Here is a 21,711-nt window from a genome sequence, read left to right on the forward strand (position 1 = left end):
CTCCAGTTTTGTTTTTATTTTTCAGGATTTCTTTGGCTATTTGGGAACTGTTGTGGTTCCATACAAATTTTAGGATTGTTTGTTCTAACTCTGTGAAGTATGCTGGTGGTATTTTGATAGGGATTGTATTAAATGTGTGGATTGTTTTAGGTAGTATAGACATTTTAACAGTTATTTGTTCTTACAATCTGTGAGCAAGAAATGTTTTTTCCATTTCTTTGTGCCCTCTTCAGTTAGCTTTGTAAGTCTTTTATAGTCTTCAGAGTGCAGATCTTTTACCTTATTAGTTAGGTTTATTCCTAGGTATCTTGTTTTTGGAACAATTGTAAATGGGATTGATTCCTTGATTTCTTTGCTGCTTCGCTATTGGTATATAGAAATACAACAGATTTCTGCACATGGATTTTATATCCTGTGACTATGCTGAATTCATGTATTAGTTGTATTTTTTGGACTCCATCCAATTTTTTGATGGAGTCTTTTGGGTTTTCTACATAGAGTCATCTGCAAATACTGAAAGTTTTACTTCTTCCTTGCCGATTTATATGCCCTTTATTTCTTTTTGTTGTCTGATTGCTAAGGTTAAGACTTCCAGTCCTATGTCAAATAGTAATGATGAGAGTGGCCATCGTTGTCTTGTTTCTAACTATAAGGGAAAGGCTCTCAGTTTTTCCCCATTGGGGATGATATTAGCTGTGGGGATTTCATATATGACCTTTATGATGTTGAGGTGTTTTCCATCTGTCCCTAACTGTCAAGGGTTTTTATCAAGAATAGATGTTGTGTTTTGTCAGCTGTTTTTTCTGCATCAATTGACAGGATCATATGCTTCTTATCCTTTCTTTTATTAATGTGGTATATCACACTGATTGATTTGTGACTATAGAACCAGCCATGCAGCCCAGAAATAAATCCCACTTGATCATGGTGACTAATTCTTTTAATGTACTGTAGAATTCAGTTTGCTAGCATCTTCTTGGGAATTTTTGCATCCAATTTCATCAGGAATATTGGCCTATAATTCTTTTTTAGTGGAGTCTTTGGTTTTGGAATCAAGGTAATGCTGGCTTCAAGCATGAGTTTGAAAGCTTTCCTCCTATTTCTATCTTTTGGGAACAGTTTGAGAAGAATAGGTAGTAACTCTTCTTTAAATGTCTGATAGAATTCCCCTGGGAAGCCATCAGGTCCAGGACTCTTGTTTTTGGGGGGAGATTTTTGATTACTGACTCAATTTCTTTGTTGGTTATGGGTCTGCTCAAATTTTCTATTTTTTCCTGTTTCAGCTTTGGTAGTTTGTGAGTTTCTAGGAGTTTGTCCATTTCTTCCAGGTTGTCCAATTTGTCACCATATAATTTTTCACAGTATTGTCTTATAATTTGTATTTTAGTGATGTTGGTTGTGATATCTCCTCTTTCATTTGTGATTTTATCTATTCGGGTCCTTTATCTTTTCTTTTTGATAAATCTAGCTAGGGGGTAATCAATTTTGTTTATTCTTTCAAAAATCGGTTCTTGGTTTTATTGATCTGTTCTACTGTTTTTGGTTTGTATGTTTATTCTATATTGTTTATTCCTGCTCTAATTTTTATTATTTCTCTTTTTTCTGCTGGCTTTAGGCTTTATTTGCTGCTCCTTTAAATATAAGGTTAAGTTGTGTATTTGGGACCTTTCTTGCTTCTTGAGATAGGCTTGAACTGCAATACAATTTCCTCTTAGGACTGCCTTTGCTGCATCCCAAATGGTTTGGACTATCATGTTTTCATTTCCATTTGCCTCCATGTATTTCTTATTTCTTCTTTAATTTCCTGGTTAACATTTTTTAGTAAGATGTTCTTTAAATTATTTTTCATTTTTTTTTTTTTTTACTGTTTATTTTTGAGGGAGAGAGAGAGACAGAGCACAAGGGGGAAGGGGCAGAGAGAGAGGGAGGCACAGAACCTGAAGCAGGCTCCAGGCTCTGAACTGTCAGCACACAGCCCGATATGTTGCTTGAAGTCATGAACTGCGAGATCATGACCTGAGCTGAAGTCGGACGCTCAACCAACTGAGCCACCCAGGTGCCCCTAGAAGGATATTCTCCATGTATTTGAGGGCTTTCCAAATTTTTTCTTGTGGTTGACTTCAAGTTTCATTGCATTGTGATCTGAAAATATGGATGGTGTGATCTTGGTCTTTTTGTACTTGTTGAAGGGTTGATTTGTGATCTAGTATGTGATATACTCTGGAGAATGTTCATGTACACTTGAGATGAATGTGTATTCTGCTTTAGGATGATAAGTTCTGAATATGTCTGTTAAGTCCCTCAGTCTAGTGTGTTGATTTCCTTGTTGATTTTCTGCTTAGATGATCTGTCCATTACTGCAAGTGGGGTGTTAAAGTCTCCTACTATTACTGTATTATTATCAATGAGTTTATGTTTGTTATTGATTGATTTATATATTTGGGTTTCTCCACGTTGGGGGCATAAATATTTAGAATTGTTACATCTTCTCGATTGATAGATCCCTTAATTATGATATAATGCCCTTCTTCATCTCTTGTTACAGTCTTTGTTTTAAAATTTAGTTTGTCAGATATAAAATGGCTACTCTGGTGTTTTTCTTTTTTTTTCTTTTGATGTCCATTAGCATGATAGATGTCTCCATCCTCTCAATTACAATCAGCAGGTCTTTAGGTCTAATGTGTGTCTCATGTAGGCAGCATATAGATGGATCTTTCTTTTTTATCCATTCTGATACCATACATATTTTGATTAGAGCATTCAGTCCATTAACATTCAAGGTGACTATTGAAAGATATGAATTTAGTGCCATTATGTTACCTGTAGAGTTGGCGTTTCTGGTGATATTTTCGCATCCTTTCTAGTCTTTAATGCTTTGTGGGGTTTTATTTGGGGGGGGGGGCTTTCTGTCTCCACCCAAAGAGCCCCCAGAGCAGGGCTGATTTAATGATCACAAAGTCCTTTAGTTTTTGTCTGGGAAACTCTTTATCTCTCCTATTCTGAATGACAGCCTTGCTTGATAAAGGATTCTTGGCTGCATATTTTTCCTATTCAGTACATTGAATATTTCCTGCCACTCCCTTCTGGCTTTCCAAGTTTCAGTGGATAGGTCTGATGATAATCTTATGTGTCTACCCTTGTAGGCTAAGGATCTTTTGTCCATGGCTGCTTTCAGAATTCTCTATCTTTGTGTTTTGTAAATTTCACTATGATATGTTGTGGTGTTGACCTGTTTTGTTGATTTTGGGAAGAATTCTCTGTGCCTGTTGGACTTGTTTCTGTTGTGCCTTCTTGTTTCTTCTTGTGTCTGTTTCCTTACCCAGATTAGGGAAGTTCTCAGCTATAATTTGTTCAAGTAAACTTTCTACCCTTTTTCCTGCTTTTCTTCTTCTGAGACTCCTATGATACAGATATTGTTTCACTCGATGGAATCATTGAGTTCCCCAAGTCTCCCTTTGTGATCTAACAGTTTTCTTTCCTTCTTTTCAGCTTCATTATTTTCCATTATTTTATCTTCTGTATCATCTATTCTCTCCTTCACTTCTTCAGTCTTCACTGTAACTCAGTTATGTTGATTTTGCATCTCAGTTATAGCATTTTTTTTTTATTTTAAGCTGACTAGTTTTTAGGGATTTGATTTCTGTAGCCAAGTTTTCTCTGGTGTTGTCTATGCTTTTTTCAAGCCCAGCTAGTAGTCTTATGACTGTTGCTCTAAATTCTTATTCAGATATATTGCTTATATCTGTTTTGAGCAAGTTCCTAGCTATGATTTCTTCTTGACCTTTCTTTTGGGGAGAATTCTTCCATCTTGTCATTTTGGCTAAGTTCTGTCTTTTGCATGTTTTGAAAGCTTATTATGTTTCCTGCACCTGAGAGTAATGCTACATTAAAAAGAGGTCATACACTGTTCAGGGTCTGGCACTTCAGGAAGTATTTCTGGTGTATGCAGTGTGCCCTCTGCTCTTGGATTTGGGCTGTGCTTTCCCGCTGCTCAGTCCTCTACAGAGCTCCTCCTTGCTTGCAGTGGGGAGTTTCTGGAACTTTAACTGGGTGTGCTTTGAAATGTTTGTTAAAATAAGCCTGGGGGAAAAAAAAGGAAAAAAAAAGCCTCATCTCCCTCAAAATTAAAAAAGAGAGAGAAAGAAAAGGCAAAGAAATGAAAAAACAAACAAACAGACTGTCAAAAAACTATAAGCCTCATTCCAAAGAAAAAGACTTGGTGGGAGGGAGAAGAAGCAGCCTGATTCCAAAAAACAAAAAAAAACAAAAAAAAAAAAAAAAAAGGGAGGAAGAAAATGAATAAAACAAACAAGAAACTATGACCCTGATTCCAAATGAAAGAAGAAGAAGAAAAGGTAAGCCTGGTCCTATTTCTACCAGAACTGCAGATGCTGCTTTGAAGCATTTGAATTTCAGTGCACTTGGAGCATGGGGGTCTTCTGGAGGAGAGATCTGCTGCTTTGGCTGAGAGTCATTCTTGTCCCAGTAAATAAGCAGTTGCCAGCCACAGAGAAGCAGGGTTTGGTGTAAGCAAAGGGTTTTGTGTAAGAGTTTGGTGTGAGGTTTGGTGTAAACAGGTCCCACCTCCACTGGGGGCTGTTGTGTTGCTCTCTGAAGTCCCAACATGTTGGTGTTGGGGGGGAAATGGTGCCACCCCACTCTCTTTTCCCTAGACAGGGGATCTCACACACACCACACTGTTCAGGAAACCCTCACAGAATAGCGAGGGCAGTCAGCTGGCCCTGTATGACAGCTCTACTGCATTTATTTATTTATTTATTTATTCATTTCCTTTGGTGAATAGCTGGCATTTAAAACTCGAAATCTGAAAGGACCCAGCACAGCGCAGGCCCACCTCCTCTTTTAGAGTAGAGCCTCTCCACGTTGTGTCTGACGTCTTTTGTCCCAGAAAAAATAGTCCCACACCTGCATGGTTCATGGAATCTATGGTGTAGCACCGCTAAAAGCAGTAACAAGGTTATATGCCCTCTGTGTGTGCCTCTGCCCCCTTCCTACCCCCCTACCTACGAAAGGCCTTTTGCTAGAGCCTACAGGGTCCTTTGTCCTTGGAGAGGCAATATACCCTCTTCCAAATGTGCTCCAGGAAGGGAAATGTTCTCTGCTATTGTGACTCAGGAGATCCCTAAGCCACACTTGCACTCAGAGGCCAGTGCCCTCCTCCCCAGGAACACTCCCACACCTCTACTCTGGAGAAAGTCATGCACTTCCAAAACCTCAAAATTTGACCTACATGTGCTCTTTGCAAAAAACCTGTGACATTTAGTACCTCTCTCTCCCCAGTGCATGGTCCTGAGAGGGTTTCCTCTTGTGCAAACCCAACACTGCACTCTCTCAACCTCTCTTTTCTCTCCCTTTTGTCTCTCCACGGACAAGTTTCCCTCCCCTCTGAGGCACCACTATTTTCCTCTTCCCCAATTCACTTCCATGCACCTTGCATCAGCCATGCTGTCTCCCTCCAACCATGGAGATCCTTCTCCCAGTGTCCTTTTCCCAGTGTTCCAAGTGATCTTACCTCAATATAGCTGTGTATGAGGGACAAGTAGAGCCTAGGGTCCCCCTACTTCTCTGCCATCCTAACTCCTAGGGCTTCTAAGATTCTTCAGGGTGTTCTTCCACAGCGGTCTCAAAAGAAACCTAACTATGATGTGCTGTTTTTGTCAAAGGTCAAGGCAAGGTTGTGTCTTTTGTTTACCAAAGTACTCTTGCTGATCATGGAGATGGTATTTGTCTTAATAAATTTTATGTAATAGAGATTTTTTAGAAATACCTTTAGCCATAAATCCCAGCACAAGAAGACTGCATAGTTAACAGGCTCTATTAGAAGCAGTTCATGGATAATGTGAGATAAAGCAGGAAGCAAGCAAGTATCATATCAACTGTGGTCAGTAGAAATAGTCAGTATTGCCAGAATCCTATTCAAATACTGAGAAAAGATTATTCCATGTATTCCCTTTTATTCACTTCAACTATGTTAGTTTAAGAAGGTGAATTCAAGTTTAAATATATCTTAAATACTTCCCTTTGCATTTGGCATTTTGGCACTGGAAACCAGTGTGACAGCAGGTACATATTTGGAATTGTCTCAGACCCTCTGTGAAGTATGTTCTTCCCTGTGCAGCATGCATTTGCAATGTCAACAGTAGCTAAGTACCAGTTGAGCTACATTCCTTGTAAAGCAATCTAATTATGGCAAACTTGAAGACCTGAGCCCTGGTGATAATTTCCAGAATGAAGTGTTCACAAGATGAAATGGAAAAGCATCAGCAGGTCATCCTTTTCTCTGTCATCCTTGTTTATGAAAGCCTAAAAATGTGAATGAGTTTCCATTGTTTGTTTCCCAAGCTTCATAGAGACACCATGATCTACTGTTTGAACAACTAGTTACTTTTTCTGGATTCAAAGTCACTTACTTACAAAGAAACAAGCCTAATTTGATCCAATGATTAATTCAAGACTTAATGTTGAGTAATGGTGGAACCTCACTTTTTAGTTGCATTTGATTACTTCAGTTTTGTACAGTTTAACAGAGTCATTATGTGTCAGATCTTTATTCCTGATTTACTTTGACGGGATAATATTTTCATATTACTTTAGGTTTATTTCCTTAGTATTTTTCTCACTCCAATTAGAAGACAGCAGCCAAGACTTATAATCGCTTGCTCTGGGGTTGTGATTTAGGGGCTGATTCTCTAACACTAGAGGAGAGCCTGCTGTCCTGGATTCTGTACTCAAGAGGATTCCACTCTGGCTTTCATCTTTTGACTGTTTTGAAGAAAACCCACTAATACCACAAAACAGCAACCACAACCCTTCCAAGACAGGGTCTCTGGAGAAGTGGGAATGGTGTAGGCTGAATATTCTCAGACCAGATACATCCACTGCTCAACTCTTATGACTTATGTAGAACACAGGCTTTCAGAGAAGGACTTCTTTAGAAAGAAGCCCAAACATCCTTTTAAGATTATTCTCAGAAACTTTGTGAACTGCAAAGTTCTTACAGAAGTAAATAATCTAATAGAACTTTCTACCTCTAGGTAAGAAGGAAGTTAGGAACTCCAGACAAAGGATAATGTCCAAACCAATTTGAGGTGGGGGGGAGGGCAGTGGTTCTTAAATTTGTAATTTTCCCATGTTTTAGTTGTTTTTTATATCATCTGTTTTCCTAAAATGAACACCAGGGACACATATGAATTGAAAATTATCTGTGTACTTGTTCTGGGAATCAGCTAGTGAGATTGTGCCCAGTGTGGAGATATTCTTGGGAGATAAATCTAAGGGACAATGTGGAAAATAGAAATTGAAAATAGAAATTCCCAAATGAGTTTTTAATTCATTTATTGTGAATTAAATGTGCAGAACTGCAGATTTTTCTTCTCTAAAACGGAGCTTGCTCATCATCTCTGCATTTGATACTCATCAAAATCTAATTTTCAAAAAAATAAAAAATATGGCTCTTCTATAAATATAAAACTAACAACCGTCAAAGTTGATTTAGTTCATTACTGAGGGAACCAGAGGGATAATAAAGCTAATTGAAAAATGTACTGGACAGGCAGAAATACTGTAATCGAAAAAAAAAAGGAAAAAGAATATAGAATAAGATTGTTAAACTGAATTCAAAAAATTGTGTTTTAATTTTTTCTACTATATAGAAACCATTCACATACCTATAGGACAAATTCATTTGCAATGCTAGTAAGGAAAAATTATTTGAATGCTATCAGTTTTTCTAAGTTAACATTTACTTTTTTTACAGTTGTAATTTACCCTAATTAATGGAAATTGTACGTCAAAACAAAACTATATACCCTTAAAGAATCAATCTTTTTCCTCTTCCCCCTTTGGAATTTTTCTTTTTACTACGCTGATGCAATTAATTATATTTTCTCTCAAAATGAGAAATGCAGAGATTTTTTTTTTCCTAAGTTGTGATTCTAATAAGGGAATGAAATTATGACACAAATACGTTGGCATTTACTTTATGCAAATTAAAAACCACTATCAATGTTACTTTTTTTAATTTGAAAATGTGTTCAAAATAGCTAATGAAATTAAATGGTTATGAGTCTAAATACAAAATTCATGAAAAATTATAAATCATAAATTTGAAAATAAACGCAAAAGCATAAAGTCAATGATATTGTAATAGCGTTGGTGAAAGATGGTAGATACACTTGTGGTGCACACAGCATAAAGTATAAACTTGTGGATCACTAAGCTGCATACCTGAAAATAATGTGGCACTGTATGTCAACTATACTCCAATTATAAATAAATAAATAAATAAATAATAAATAAATGTTTTAAAATAAAGCTCAATGCATAAAAATATAGATGTCAAAAATTTTGTCACTCTACTATAAATTAATAGATAAAGATGGAAGAAAAATTAAAATATTAAATCAAAGGTTCATAAAATTCTGAGAGTTTAATTAATCATAAGAAACAATATTATTCAATTTTTAATTACAATTAAAGGAAAAAAGTGCCCTTGTATACTGGTATAGTTAAATGACAAGGTTGTTTTTGTGTAAATTGTTGCAGATATTGAAAATGTCTTTTTTGACTTTTATTTAAGGTAATATGAAGTAACTTCAATGAGCATTGTGGTGCTCTAAGAGGATGCTTTCTAAATGAGGGCACCGTTGTTTAATGCAAAATTTCAAAGGTGTATAGTGATTCTCTGGTAATATCTCAACATATAAATGATACCAATTCTATTCCTTACTCCTCAACACTGGCTGCTTTTAAGATTTTCCCTCAATACTAGTTTTCAGCAATTTGATTATGATTTGCCTTGGTGTGGTTTGAGTTTCTTGGATGAGATTCTTGGATATGTGGGTTTATATTTTCATCAAATGTGGGAATTTCTTAGTCATTTAATTTTTTTTTTTCTGTTCTCCTACCCCTCCTTTCCTTCTGGGACTGCAACTACATGTATGTTAAACTTTTGATATTGTTTCTCAGGTCACTGAGGTTCTTCCTGTTCTCCCCACCACCACCACCACCACCACCCCCCAGGCATCCCTCTATGCTTCATTTTGTGTATTTCAATTTCTATGTCTTCAAATTCATGATTTTTTTCTATATTATCTAATCTGCCATTAATATAATTCAATGAAACTTTTAATTGGCAAAATCATATTTTCATCTCTAGAGGTTCCATTTGGTTCTTTTTATAGCTTCCATTTATAGCTCTCCTCATTGTGTTTATGTTTTTCTTTGAATCTTTAAACATATTTATAATAACTGTTTTAAAGTTTTTGTCTTCTGGGGAGCCTGGGTGGCTCAGTTGGTTAAGCATCCGACTCTTGGTTTCAGCTCAGGTCATGATCTCAAGTACATGAATTTGAGCCCTGTGTTGGGTTCTGTACTGACAGTGCAGAGCCTGCTTGGGATTCTGTCTCCCTCTCTCTCTCTCCCCCTTGCCTGCACTCTGACTCTTCATTTAGGCTCAGGTCATGATCTCACACTTCACAAATGGGAGCCCTGTGTTGGGCTCTGCACTGACAGTGCATAGCCTGCTTGGGATTCTCTCTCTGTCTCTCTCTCTCTTTCTTTCTCCCTTGTTCTCACACACACACTCTCTCAAAATAAATAAACTTAAAAAAAAATGTTTGCCTTTCAGTTTTTCATACAGGTCTACAGTAGCCTTTAAATCCACTGCTATCCCTGAATCTTCTGGTTTCTCTAATGAAATGCCATGTGTATTCAGACTGATGTGAATTCCAATGATTCCCAGGTTTACATAAGTTCTGAGGATAATTTAATTTACACTTCCTAGTAACTATCTTCTCCCAGCAGTTGTTTTTTGTCTGGCCATGTTGAATTTCACCTTACACTCCAAAGACCTCTATGCAGATTTCTAGAGCTCATTCTTTTCATAGCTCCCTCTTCTCTGGTAAGCCTCCCTGCAAATTCTAGCTGCCTCAGATTCCCTCATCTTTAAGCTCTGTCTTCTCAACTGATTGTGACTGCCAGCATCTGCTTGTGTTTATCCTCCCTGGACGACAGTCCAGAAATTGCTAAAGCAATCATAGGGTTCATCTTGGTTAGTTCTCTTCTTTCAGAAAGCACAGTTATTCAATGTATAAAAATGCTTGTTTCATCCATTTTGTTCAGTTTTCTATTGTTTGTAGTAGGATGGTAAGTTCTGTGCACAGTTGTGCTTTGGTACAGGATACATTAATTTAAAAAAATTTCAGAAGAACGACACTATGCCAACAAAAATAAGTGTTTCCTTACATAAATACACCATGGTATATTGGAATAGTAGAATGCCAACAAATGGTAGCAGCCACTGTGTATGAACGAAATAGACCACCTTCCATTGTTGACTAGAGCCTATTTCAGCTTTGTTAGTGTTTCAGATCTGGTGAGATTGTCCACGATTCCCATTCAATGCCTGGTTTAGGGGACTCCTTACAGTCTTCTGCTAAGGGTTGCAGCAACTCCAACTTGAGAATGTGGAAATTTCTGCAGATGGAAGGGATGGTGCTGCACGCAGGGTGCTATCATAGGTCTTCTCAGTCTAAATATTCCTGATTGCTTTCTAATTTATGGCACCCATGCCAGTTTGGCATGGAAAATTCTTTGAGGCTGCCTCTATTAGAATTCCAGGCCCTAATCAAATGCAAGTTCCTTTTGCCCATAGAACTGAGCTATTTGAGAGTTTTCTGCCTTATTCGTTGTCTAATCCACTCTCCTCTTCACTTGGGGAAGAGGCAGGGCAGGGGGCTCTCTAGAAGCTCATCTATGACTCACTTACTTGCTTTACTCACCCTGAAGATCCTTTCCACATGCTCTGGACTGAATTGTGCCCCCCACCCCCGAATTCATATATCAAAGCCCTAACCCCCAGACTGGCTGCATTTAGAGTAAGGAAGTAATTAAGGTTGAAGGAGGCCATAAGAATAAAGCCTTCATCCAACAGGATTAATGTCTTTATAAGAGGAGACACCCACATGCTTGATCTCTTTGCCAGTGAGGGCACAGAGAGAAGGTGACAATTTACAAGCTAGGAGGAGGAGCCTCACCAGGAACTCAATAGGCTGGCACCTTGTTCTTGGACTTAGCACCCTCAGAACTGTGAGAAACAAATTTTTATTGTTTAGCCTCCCAGTCTGTGATATTTTGTTACAGCAGCCCAAGCAGTGTAAGGTATCACACCTAATGGAGGTTTTGTTATTTTTTTGTTTCCTTTCTTTGGGCTAGAAAATTGCCTTCCTGACACCTCCTATATTTTTTTCATATTTAAAGGTTTTCAGATAAAAACACTTTTCTCAGTCTTCCAGAAATTTTTTCCTAACATTTAAAGGAAAAATTATGGAGTTAAAAACAAGCAAGAAATCCACATTAAAACAAAAACAAATACAAAAACTTTCTCTATCTCAATCTCTTGCTTGCCTCTTGAAATTGAAGACCAAATTCAAGACTGTCCTTACTGAATATGATTTTGGGAACCTAATTCTGAAAGCCAAAAGCCAAACTCTGATTACCAACTCTTTTTCCTTTTCAATCATAACAACCTTAATCCTCTCAAAGGTAATGAACAGCCCTAGTTGAATGAGGATAAGATTACACAGTAAAAACAACAACAAATACAAGGAAGTGCCAAAAAGAAAAGCATAGTAATGTAATTCAAAATATTACTTCATTGCACAAATGTAATACAGATTTCCTACCCAGGCATAAGAAATAATTGAGAAGAGGGTCGCCTGGGTGGCTCAGATGGTTAAGTATCTGACCCCTCATTTCAGTTCAGTCATGATCTCAAGGTCATGAGAACCAGCTCTGGGGCATGGAGTTTGCTTAAGATTCCCTCTCTCCCACTCTGCTGCTCTCTCTTTGAAAGAGAGAGAGAGAGAGAGAGAGAGAGAGAGAGAGAGAAGAACTAAGTAACAACAATGTTAAAAAAAAAAAAGCAGCACTCTTTTCTAAGCTACTTTTCTTACCTGTCTCTATCCCTTGGTATTGCTAGAACTCCTATGATAAAGTTCTCTTCTCTGGCAGGGTTTTCTGGTATAGAGTTCTTATGGGTAGTACCTGCATGGCCCCCACATGGTCTCAGGATTGCCGCCTGTCTGACATTATCTACATCTTACCTTGGAGTATGATACAGGGTTTGCTGAGGTCTCCGTGTCTCCTCTTTGTCCTGAGTTCAGGTGAGCAAGGGCTCCTTTAGATGAGCCTACTAATGGTGATAGAAAGTGTACTCCCCTTAGCAATATTATTATTGTATGTAATTTCTATGTAGAAAATAAACACTTTCTATTGTTCAGGTCCTATTTGTATTACCAGATGTGACATTTTTCTTGATATCCTCTTTAATTTCTTCAGAGAATTAGATTTAGAACAATAACCTTCATTGGCAGAGTTAGAGGACAACCCATATGGGATCCCATAAGGTCACCTGGAAATACCATCTTTTACTACAAAATCAGCCAGTTTCCTATGATTCAATTCAAGCATCTTCCTATTCCTTTCCCTGAGTTTTGTGCATATCTGCTATATTCACTAAGAGGTTTTAAGATTGCTTTTATCCTCAGTTTGGAGGGATTTAAATCTTGGATTCTTTTTTTCTAGAGTCCTTTTATAATATCCCCTTAGGGAATATCAGAATTGCTTGCAAATAGGGGCACCTCTGTGGCAGCTGGGCTGGTTAAGTGTCTGACTCTTGATTTTGGCTTGGGTCATGATCTCACCGTTCATGAAATCAAGCCACATGTCGGGCTCTGCTGACAGCACAGAGCCTGCTTGGGATGTTCTCTCTCCCTCTCTCTGCTCTTTCTCTCTCTCTCAAAATAAATAAATAAATAAACATTAAAAAAAAAAAAGGAATTGTTTGCAAATATACTTACTGACAGTTTGTCCTGACATGTTAGGATTTTGGGTGAACATACAAATTAGATCTTTCTGGAATCTGATCCAAGTTGATCAAAATGATAGGATTTTTGGCTCATATAAATGGAATTTGACATATAAGTTGGCTTTAGGGTTGGTTTGTCAGCTGCTCAATCATGTCTTCAAGGTTCAGTTTCTTTTTATCTCCCCTCTCTGTCTCATGCAGGTTCAGCTTCTTCTTAAGCCTGGTTCTACTTCATGGTCACAAGATGGTTGTGTTAACATCCTTGGGGAATGTGTTTCTCTAGGCACATCTATGGAGATAGAAGGGATCGTTTCCAAGAGTGTTCTTCTCAGGAGGGGGAGGACCTGTCCTTTGATTTGGTCAGCCTGAGATGAGTCATTCTGGAACAAATACTGTGACCAGGAGAGGGACTCTTGTGTTCATTAGTTTAAGCTTCAGTCACTCTTCCCACTGCTACTGTGAGATACCCAGTGGAGGTGAAGATATCAGAATGAATATTTCATTCGTGACTAAGGAAAAGGGAGAGTAATGTTGGGAAGCTAACCACAATGCCCAGCATATCTATTTCCTCAGAAGAGAATAAATGTCTTGAAAGGGGAGAAAAACACGCTAAGTATTCACTTATGCTAGGCCTCATGCCAGGTAATACATGTATTTCTAACACTGTTGGGGAGTGTCTACCCAGCCTATTACCTCCTTTCTTTGCGAATTTCCCTGCCTTCAGGGAGATTCTGATAACCCACCCATTGAACAAAGATGACTGGATCAGGGACAGACACCTGGTCCAGACTAGGCCAATTATCTTTCCTCTCTAGAAATTTTGAAGTGGGATTCAAACTAGTTAGTCTCTCTGCTGGTCTGTGGGAGCACACATAAAACATTGGAAGCTGTGGGGTAGCTGTTTTTTATATGTGCACAGAGAAACAAAGACAGTTTAGAGAGATTCTGAGCAGGGAGAAGCAGAGTTAAGGTTTGACACTAGAGAAAAGCTTCCTTGGTTCTTGATGACCTTCACATGCATGGTCCAGTTACTACTTAAGCCTACTATTCATGTAACACGTTGTTAAAATGGAACCCAAAGAACAATGTAGTAGATTCCAAAGAATACTTCTCTCCCCCCACCTAATGCCCTGGATACTAAAGTGAAGCGCTGGACCACCCGTGCATAATGTACTGAGGGATAACGAGATGCTCCTGTCACCTTGATCATACACTGCAGCTCATAAGACAGAAAAAAGCTGATTAGACAGATGTCCTTGTGTGAACTTGGTGTGATATTCTCTGCTCCCTCCTCATGAGAATAGGATGCTTTCCTTTCACAACTAGTCGATGATTGAAAACTCTGAGGCGATTTTAGTTTCTGTGTCCTCGAGATTGAGGGAGACAGACAATGCTGTTTGACTTAAGTCTGAAAAGTCTAAAGTCAAGAAGTGTATAGCAAATCCACTGGGGTAGTATGCACTTCTACTCAAATTGGCTTGTGAGCACAAAATGAGACACTTTCCAAAAGTGAGCTGGCCCGGGTCATCTTAACAGAGAATCTCTTCTGAGAGGACTCCTCAGTGGGTTACGATACATAAAGAAATGGTGAGTTGCTGAATGCTCAGAGCAGAGCTACCCAGAGGAGGGCATGCCATGGGCAAAGGAATTTGGTGATCTTGAGTGAGAATCTCCAAAGAACAAAAATGTCCATCAGAGGAAAAGTCAGCAATGCTTCTACAGTCCTGAGGGCACTGAGGTCAGACTGCAGTACACCAGGCATGGAACCCGGTCCCTTTCCTCTAGTCCCTCTCTCCCTAGGTTGACTTTGGAGAGACCAAAACTGTGGCTTGCACAGTGAGAAAGCAGCAGAGGAGGAACTGCTTAAGCAGCAACCATACCCACCACCTCAACTTGCTCTGAGGAATGAGGAAAGCTTGGCACTGAATAAGAGTTTATAGATATTTTCATTCTTTATTGAACTGGATGCCAGTTTTGTAATAATTAGACTAAACTGGAACTTTCAATACCAAAACATTATCTAAGAGTGAGTATAAAAACTATGGACAGACATACTAAAGTTTTATTTTTAACAGTGAGAAATAATATTTATTTTCTTTTTACATTTTATTACTGACTGAGGTGTCATATAATCATTTTAATGATGCTGCCAGGTGAGTATTATTATGTCAGTAAGAATTCTTTTCTCCACTCTGTAATTGGGGAGCCCATGAAAGGGGAGCGACTCATGAAATGGACTTTAAAAGATGTTCACTTTTTTAGTAAGTGGAAATGAGAGAAAGGGAGTTCTGAGAGAGGAAGAAATGGAGAAGCAGAGGCTGGTGAGGGTGTAGCAGTCTAGAAGGTCTGGAAGGGCTGAGGATAAGTAAGTCTGAAAACATTTTAGAGTAATGTGGCAGATCTTTAACATCACTTTTTGTCTTGTCCCTCCTCTACAACTGCCTCTTTCTCATTCTCTGACAAAAAATGAAGGTATTCTTCCCATTTGATCATGTGAGAATGTCCAATTTGGAAAGTAGGGATTATATGCTAGAATCTCACAAGGTACAGGGGAAAACTGCAAGAGATTCTGAGATAGGTAGATCTGTTTTGAATACAGTACTATTGCAAGAACGTAGTATTTCTGAAACTCAATTTCCTTGTCTGTAGAGCTGGGAAATTTCTATAGGTCTACTGTCAGGGATACATAACATGAGAATGAGGCAGATCCATAAAATAATTGTGTGACCTTCAGTAAGTCACAAATGCTTAGGTCTAGGTCTCTTGATGTGCCCATTGTGTTGTCAGTGACACTTCATGTCAATGTCTGAAGCACAGTTGAGATGGCTTTTTTTTTTTTTCAGTATCGTTTTCTTATAAATGCCCAATAAATGTCAAGGCTGACTTTTTGTGTACAAAATCAAACCATTTGTTTTAGTTACATAAGAAAGGTCCTTTTGGTGAGGGTAAGAAGGACATTTAAACTGAAAGTTATGTATAATTGGGCCTGAAAACTTTTAATGGCTCTACTTAAAATGAATAGAAAGGTACTTAGGGAAGGTAGCAGCTGTAGGCTTTCTTTTCTTAGGAAATCAATACTCATAAAACTCAAGGTTGGAGTTGAGAATTAAAAACCACAGTGAGTTTATTTTAAAACATGTAGTCTGTCATCTTTATTTTCCCTTTGGATAACATAGTGTTTATACCCTGAGGTCTATTTATGTTGCTGCAAATCTTTCACTGACTTTGAAGTGAACTTTATGTGGTGCTAGAATCAGAACCTTAGGGCTTAGAAATCATGAAGTCCAACCCCCTCATTTAAAAAAGGGTAAACTGAGGCCAGAGAGGAAAGTGAAAGTGCCTAACATCTCCTCCATTTCCTCCGAGTTGTGATGAGGAACCTCCTGTTGTTCTGAACCTCCAGGCCCAAATCCGATAGGCGAGAAGTCCTTTTCCTTTTCATCTTCTACCATGGGGCTTGATCTTCCACTCAACCTGCATGGTGCCTGGCACTTAGCAGGTACTCTTTCTATAGTTCTTATTTGAAAAAAGGACTGTATTTCACTCTGAACAGAGTATTCTGTCCTCACCAGAGCCTAATTAGAAACTCTCTGCCATTCTTGGTGTGGCTTAGGAGAATCACCGATCATGGTTAAAGAAAACAAATCCTTGATGCTCTTCTCCCAAATACATGCTTCGCAGACTTGCCTGTGTGAGAAACTGTTCCGTGGCCAATCCATGCCTGCAGTTTATGCATCCCACTCTTGTGACTGCTCACCTGCAGTTTCCTTTAAAACCATTTCCTAGGGGCTCTGTTAAGCGTCTGACTTCAGCTCAGGTCACGATCTTGCCATGGGTTCAAGCCCTGTCTCTGTGCTGGCAGCTCAGAACCTAGAGCCTGCTTCGGATTCTGTATCTCCATTTCTCTCTGCCCCTCCCCCACTTGTGCTCTGTCCCTGTCTCTTGCAAAAATAAATAAACATTTAAAAAAATATTAAAACCACCATTTCCTGTGTCCAGGGCATCTTACTGCATCCAGCACCTCTCATCCAACTAGCAAGCACACAGATGTGCCATCAAAGCTCGTTTTTGGGTCAGAGGACTACCTAGTTCTTTGGGGTGTCCCTTCAGGGTCCCTGGGAACGAACTGCATTTATGCTTATATTTTAAATCTGGCTGAACCAAACAAACGTCTAGTATTTACAAAAACATGTTTAGTTCTTTTTGTGTGATTCAGATACAAATAGAGACTGATTTTATTTGTATAGGTATAAAGGTCATGTGGGTTGGAGAATGAGTCATAGACAATGCAAAAGTAAAACGAGCAAAGCAAACCAACTTAGAAGGTTTATAATTTTGGAGGTTTTCGTCTGAAGAGGAGATAGCTGAACCTCACACAGCAATGGCTATTACATACTGGGTAGGAGAGACCAGCTGTTCCCCTCTCTCCTAGGGAGAGCACAGCAGTAATTAAGTTTAAAGGGCAGCAGTAGGCATTTTTATTGCAACCAGGTAACTTTCTAGAATTCCTACAATGAGAGAATGAGAACTCCGTGGAGTCTCTTTCACCTATTCTCAAATTCCTCCAACGCCAGCTCTGCTGTTCACTCCACCTGGTTCACAGATGATGTAGAGCCTTGGGTCCCAAATGGAACCCATGTGTCCAGTAGTCACTCACAAGGAACTGTCAGGAGACCTGCGGGAGTTTAAATTGTCAGGGACGAGCATAGCACCATCTGTTGGGACATCACACCAACTACTATTATTACAGTGTTCCAACATAACTACTTAGTAAACAAAACTGTTAGGTATTTCTTTTTTTTCTTTCTTTCTTTTTTTTAATTCCAGTATACTGAACACAGTTCACATTTATTTCAGGTGTACAATATAGCGATTCAACAATTCTCTACATTACTCAGTGCTTGTCAAGAGCACTCATCCCTTGACTTGCCTCCCCTATCAGTTTGTTCTCTATGGTTAAGAGTCTGTTTTTTGGTTTATCTCTTTATTTTTTCCTTTGTTCATTTGTTTTGTTTCTTAAATTCCACATATGAATGGAATAATATGGTATCTATCTTTCTCTGACTTATTTTGCTTAGTATTACACTCTCTAGTTCCATCCACATTGTTACAAATGGCAAAATCTTTCTTTTTAATGGCTCAATAATATTCCGCTGTGTGTGTGTATATATATATATATATATACACACACACACACACACACACACACACACACATCACATCTTCTTTATCCATTCATCTATTGATGGACACTTAGGATGCTTCCATAACTTGGCTAAAAACATGTTTCAATAAACACAGGGGTACATATATCCTTTTGAATTAGTGTTTTCATATTCTTTGGGTAAATACCCAGTAGTGCAATTACTGGAACATACGATATTTATATTTTTAATTTTTTTGAGGACCCTCCATACCATTTTTCACAGTGGCTATACCACTTTGTATTCCCACCAACAGAACACAGGGGTTCCTTTTTCTCCACATCCTTGCCACCACTTGTTGCTTCTTGTGTTTTTGAGTCTAGTCATTCTGACAGGTGTGAGGTGATATCTCACTGTGGTTCTGATTTGTTTTCCTGGTAATGAGTGATGTTGAGTATCTTTCATGTGTCTGTTTGCCATCGTATGTCTTCTTTGGAGAAATGTCTGTTCATGTCTTTTGCACACTTTTTAACTGGATTATTTGTTTTTGACATTGTGTCAGTTTCTTTTGGTGTTGAGCGGTATACTATTAGGTATTTCTTTTGCCCTAGATACTAGATACTAGATGCTAGATGCTATTTATCTATGTATATGGATACATAGAGAAGTTTTTTTCTAGAGATGTCTCCTTAAAAATTACTTCGAAAAGGTTAAAGACATAGCTTTCACGTTACAGAATGTGGAAGCTGTGGAGTTCTCGAATCCTAATAGAGACCATGATGGAGGGAGGTGTTGATATGGAATCAATCTCATTCTAGGTGACCTTTGTCAACTTTACAAGCTCTTTGATGACTTATTATCCATTTATAAAACAAAGAAAATAATGCAGATGTTGTTGAGGGTTTGTGTTTATAAAATATTCTAAGATGCTCAGATGAAAGGTGTGACTCACAGGAAATGCCAAAAAGAAACCGTCCCACAGATTCACAGCTGATCCCTTTCAGTGTGATGGAAACTTGATATTTAAAAACCTCCTTGATAAGAAGGCTGTTCTCATCAGCTGTGCCTCTTCTCTGAAATTTGTTCCATTTTTCTCTCTCCTTTTCCATACCTTCAAATTGGTTGACATTTATAACTGCAAGGGAGTCATTGAGCAATTACTTAAGGGAGCCCTGCACAAATATAGTTTCTTTTCCACCAGGTAAAGGTCATGTGTGTATGTTTGGATGTATTTATCCTTTCCTTTTCAGTATTTGTCCATCAAGGAAACAGATGTTAGAAAAATATCTGATTGTTTAATCTCACCACTACCAACAGTTCTATTTTGGTCTGCAACACTCCTTTATTTTAGAATGTTTCCTAGGCAGTATATGGTAATTGAAAGAGATCAAAGTGAATCTACTTAATTTGCACAAGCCTTTCTAATAATATATTTTCATAAAACATGCCTGTGATCAGGTGACATTCATCAAATAAGCCATTATTTGAGGGAACTTTGATTTGGAGAAAGGATCTTCTATGATATCTTTTTCATAAACAACACTTTTCATGATGAAGGAAATAAATCGATCCTCAATCATTTTAGGATACAGAGAGAAACACTACTGAATTGCTGGTGTGCTTCAGTCTAGCCTTTTTTCTAGGCACATATTTATGTTATACACATTTTTTTTTGTTTTATTCACCTCATTGTGTGTCAGTTTCTTTTGTTAATGTTTATTACCATTTACTCCAATTAAGGCAATCATGCAATATTTAACACCTTTATTTTTTTGCACAAGCTATTTAAAAAGGTCAATCGAAGATTATTTTGGATACAAGTGAGTTGAAATTGAGAGATATAGATTTAAAATATATTATTTTGAAGATTCCTGTCTGAAATGTTACATAACTTAATGTTTATTGACTCACTCTGTAATTAATTCTAAAGCTCACACCACCAGCTGTTCACATTGTTAAAACTTAAAATGGATTTGGGGCAAAAAATATTTGATCAGCTGTTTTAATTGGAATAAGTAGTACTGACGTACTTTCCCACTGGATAACTGTACTAACTCTTACTAAGCAAGCTCCTGAAATCTCACTCAATTCATGAAGTCATCTGGGTTTCCTGTGGGACAGGTAGTAATTTACCCATTCTCAACCACTGAAAAATATTATAGTATAATATATAGTATATTATGACTTATTAAATCATAAAATGCATTCATTACATTGGTTATACATAGAATTAACAAACATTACTTAGTTCAGGGCTAGTCCTACGTAAAAATCACAAATGAGGTTGGATCATCTTCTGCTCAGCACTATTTCCGTTTTGGGTCTTCTTTCTTCCCTTTCTGCGGCCAAGTGATCGAAATCTGACACTGATGCTTATAGCCTGAGGAATGTGTCTCTCCTACCCTACTCAACTCACCTTTCCAGGCAAGGCTTGTGCTTCAGACCTTTCCTGAACATCATTCCTTGCCCCCATCATCACAGCCTTTGGTGGGTCTCCTGGTGGCCGAGGGACTTGTCAGATGACTGCGTTGCTAATCATACTGCATTTTGCTAAATTGCAAATCATTGACAGATGTTTCATAAATCATGCCTCCCAGATTGTGTTCCCATTCAGTTAATGGAAACCTTTCAAGACCTTGATCCCTAAAAGGAACTGTTTGGGGTATAAACTCTAGGCAATAAGAAAATTGTGGTAAGTATTTGGAAGGGTAGCAGGAGAAAGAAATCTACATCCATATGATACTGGATTTCCAATATGACCATTGGGGGGTCTGATTCTCATTAGGTCTGATTCTCAAAGGAAGACTTTGACATGAGGATTTGTGAGCAAGAGATTTGTTAAGGCGGTACTTCCAGGAAAATCCAGTAGAGTCATACAGGAAGCCCAACAACGAAGGGAAAGAAGTTAAGCAAGAGAGCAGTTTTAGGTCAAGCTTCAGCCTGATCTTACAGGGAGCTATGCAGAGGACATTACATTTCAGAGCTTACCTTGTCTTGAGGAAAAGGAGCTGGGCTTTCACTCTTCCTCATCGGTCAGTCACTGGATGTAGGCTGCCCTTTGAGAGACACAAGTTCCCTGGCACCTCCAGCTCTATGCAGGTTTGGCCAAAGGGTAGTCTTCTGAAGATTACAGCTGTGTGCTGTCAAAAGTGCAACATATAGAAGCTGAGGGACTCATAAGGAAGCACAAGACTTATGAGGAGATCTAAAAGGATATGGGTGGAGCACCTTCCATATCTGCTATAGCGCAGTGGGTGAGCAATGCCTATGTAGCCATACCTGGGGCAGTGGAGCCTTCTTCCCAGGGGTAATTGCAACTCCAGATCAGGATATGGAGTAATACAAGCACCCCAGAAGTCTTCCTGGTACTGCCTCGCAATCAATAGACCCTTTGAAAAGGTAACCAGTTCTCTGATTATAGTTTTGCTTGCATGTTTTTTTTTACCCTTTTATAAATGAATCTTACAGCATATACTCTACTGTGCCTGGCTTTTTTATTCAACTTATTGTGAAATTCATCCATGTTGTAGCATCTAGTGGTAGTTCATTCTTTTTCATTGCTTTGGAGTATTCCATTATATGGCTGTCTCACAATTCATTTTACTGTTGCTGGGCATTTAGTTTGTTTCCATGTCACATACCCTGTATGTGATACATACTCCTAGAAGATAGAGAATA

At 38.3% G+C, this 21,711-nt stretch overlaps 1 protein-coding gene across 1 annotated transcript in view; it reads right to left on the bottom strand.

Moving 5' to 3' along the window:
• The window catches only part of LOC122240810, a 117,199-nt gene extending 100,858 nt beyond the window's left edge, over positions 1-16,341 (bottom strand). Inside the window, exon 1 of the mRNA XM_042993902.1 lies at positions 16,230-16,341. Coding sequence (XP_042849836.1) covers positions 16,230-16,341 — 112 coding nt within the window. The remainder of the gene's footprint in view (positions 1-16,229) is intronic.
• Positions 16,342-21,711: the final 5,370 nt, after the last annotated feature.

Source organism: Panthera tigris, chromosome C1, assembly GCF_018350195.1.
Source record: "Panthera tigris isolate Pti1 chromosome C1, P.tigris_Pti1_mat1.1, whole genome shotgun sequence".
Classification (NCBI taxonomy): Eukaryota; Metazoa; Chordata; class Mammalia; order Carnivora; family Felidae; genus Panthera; species Panthera tigris.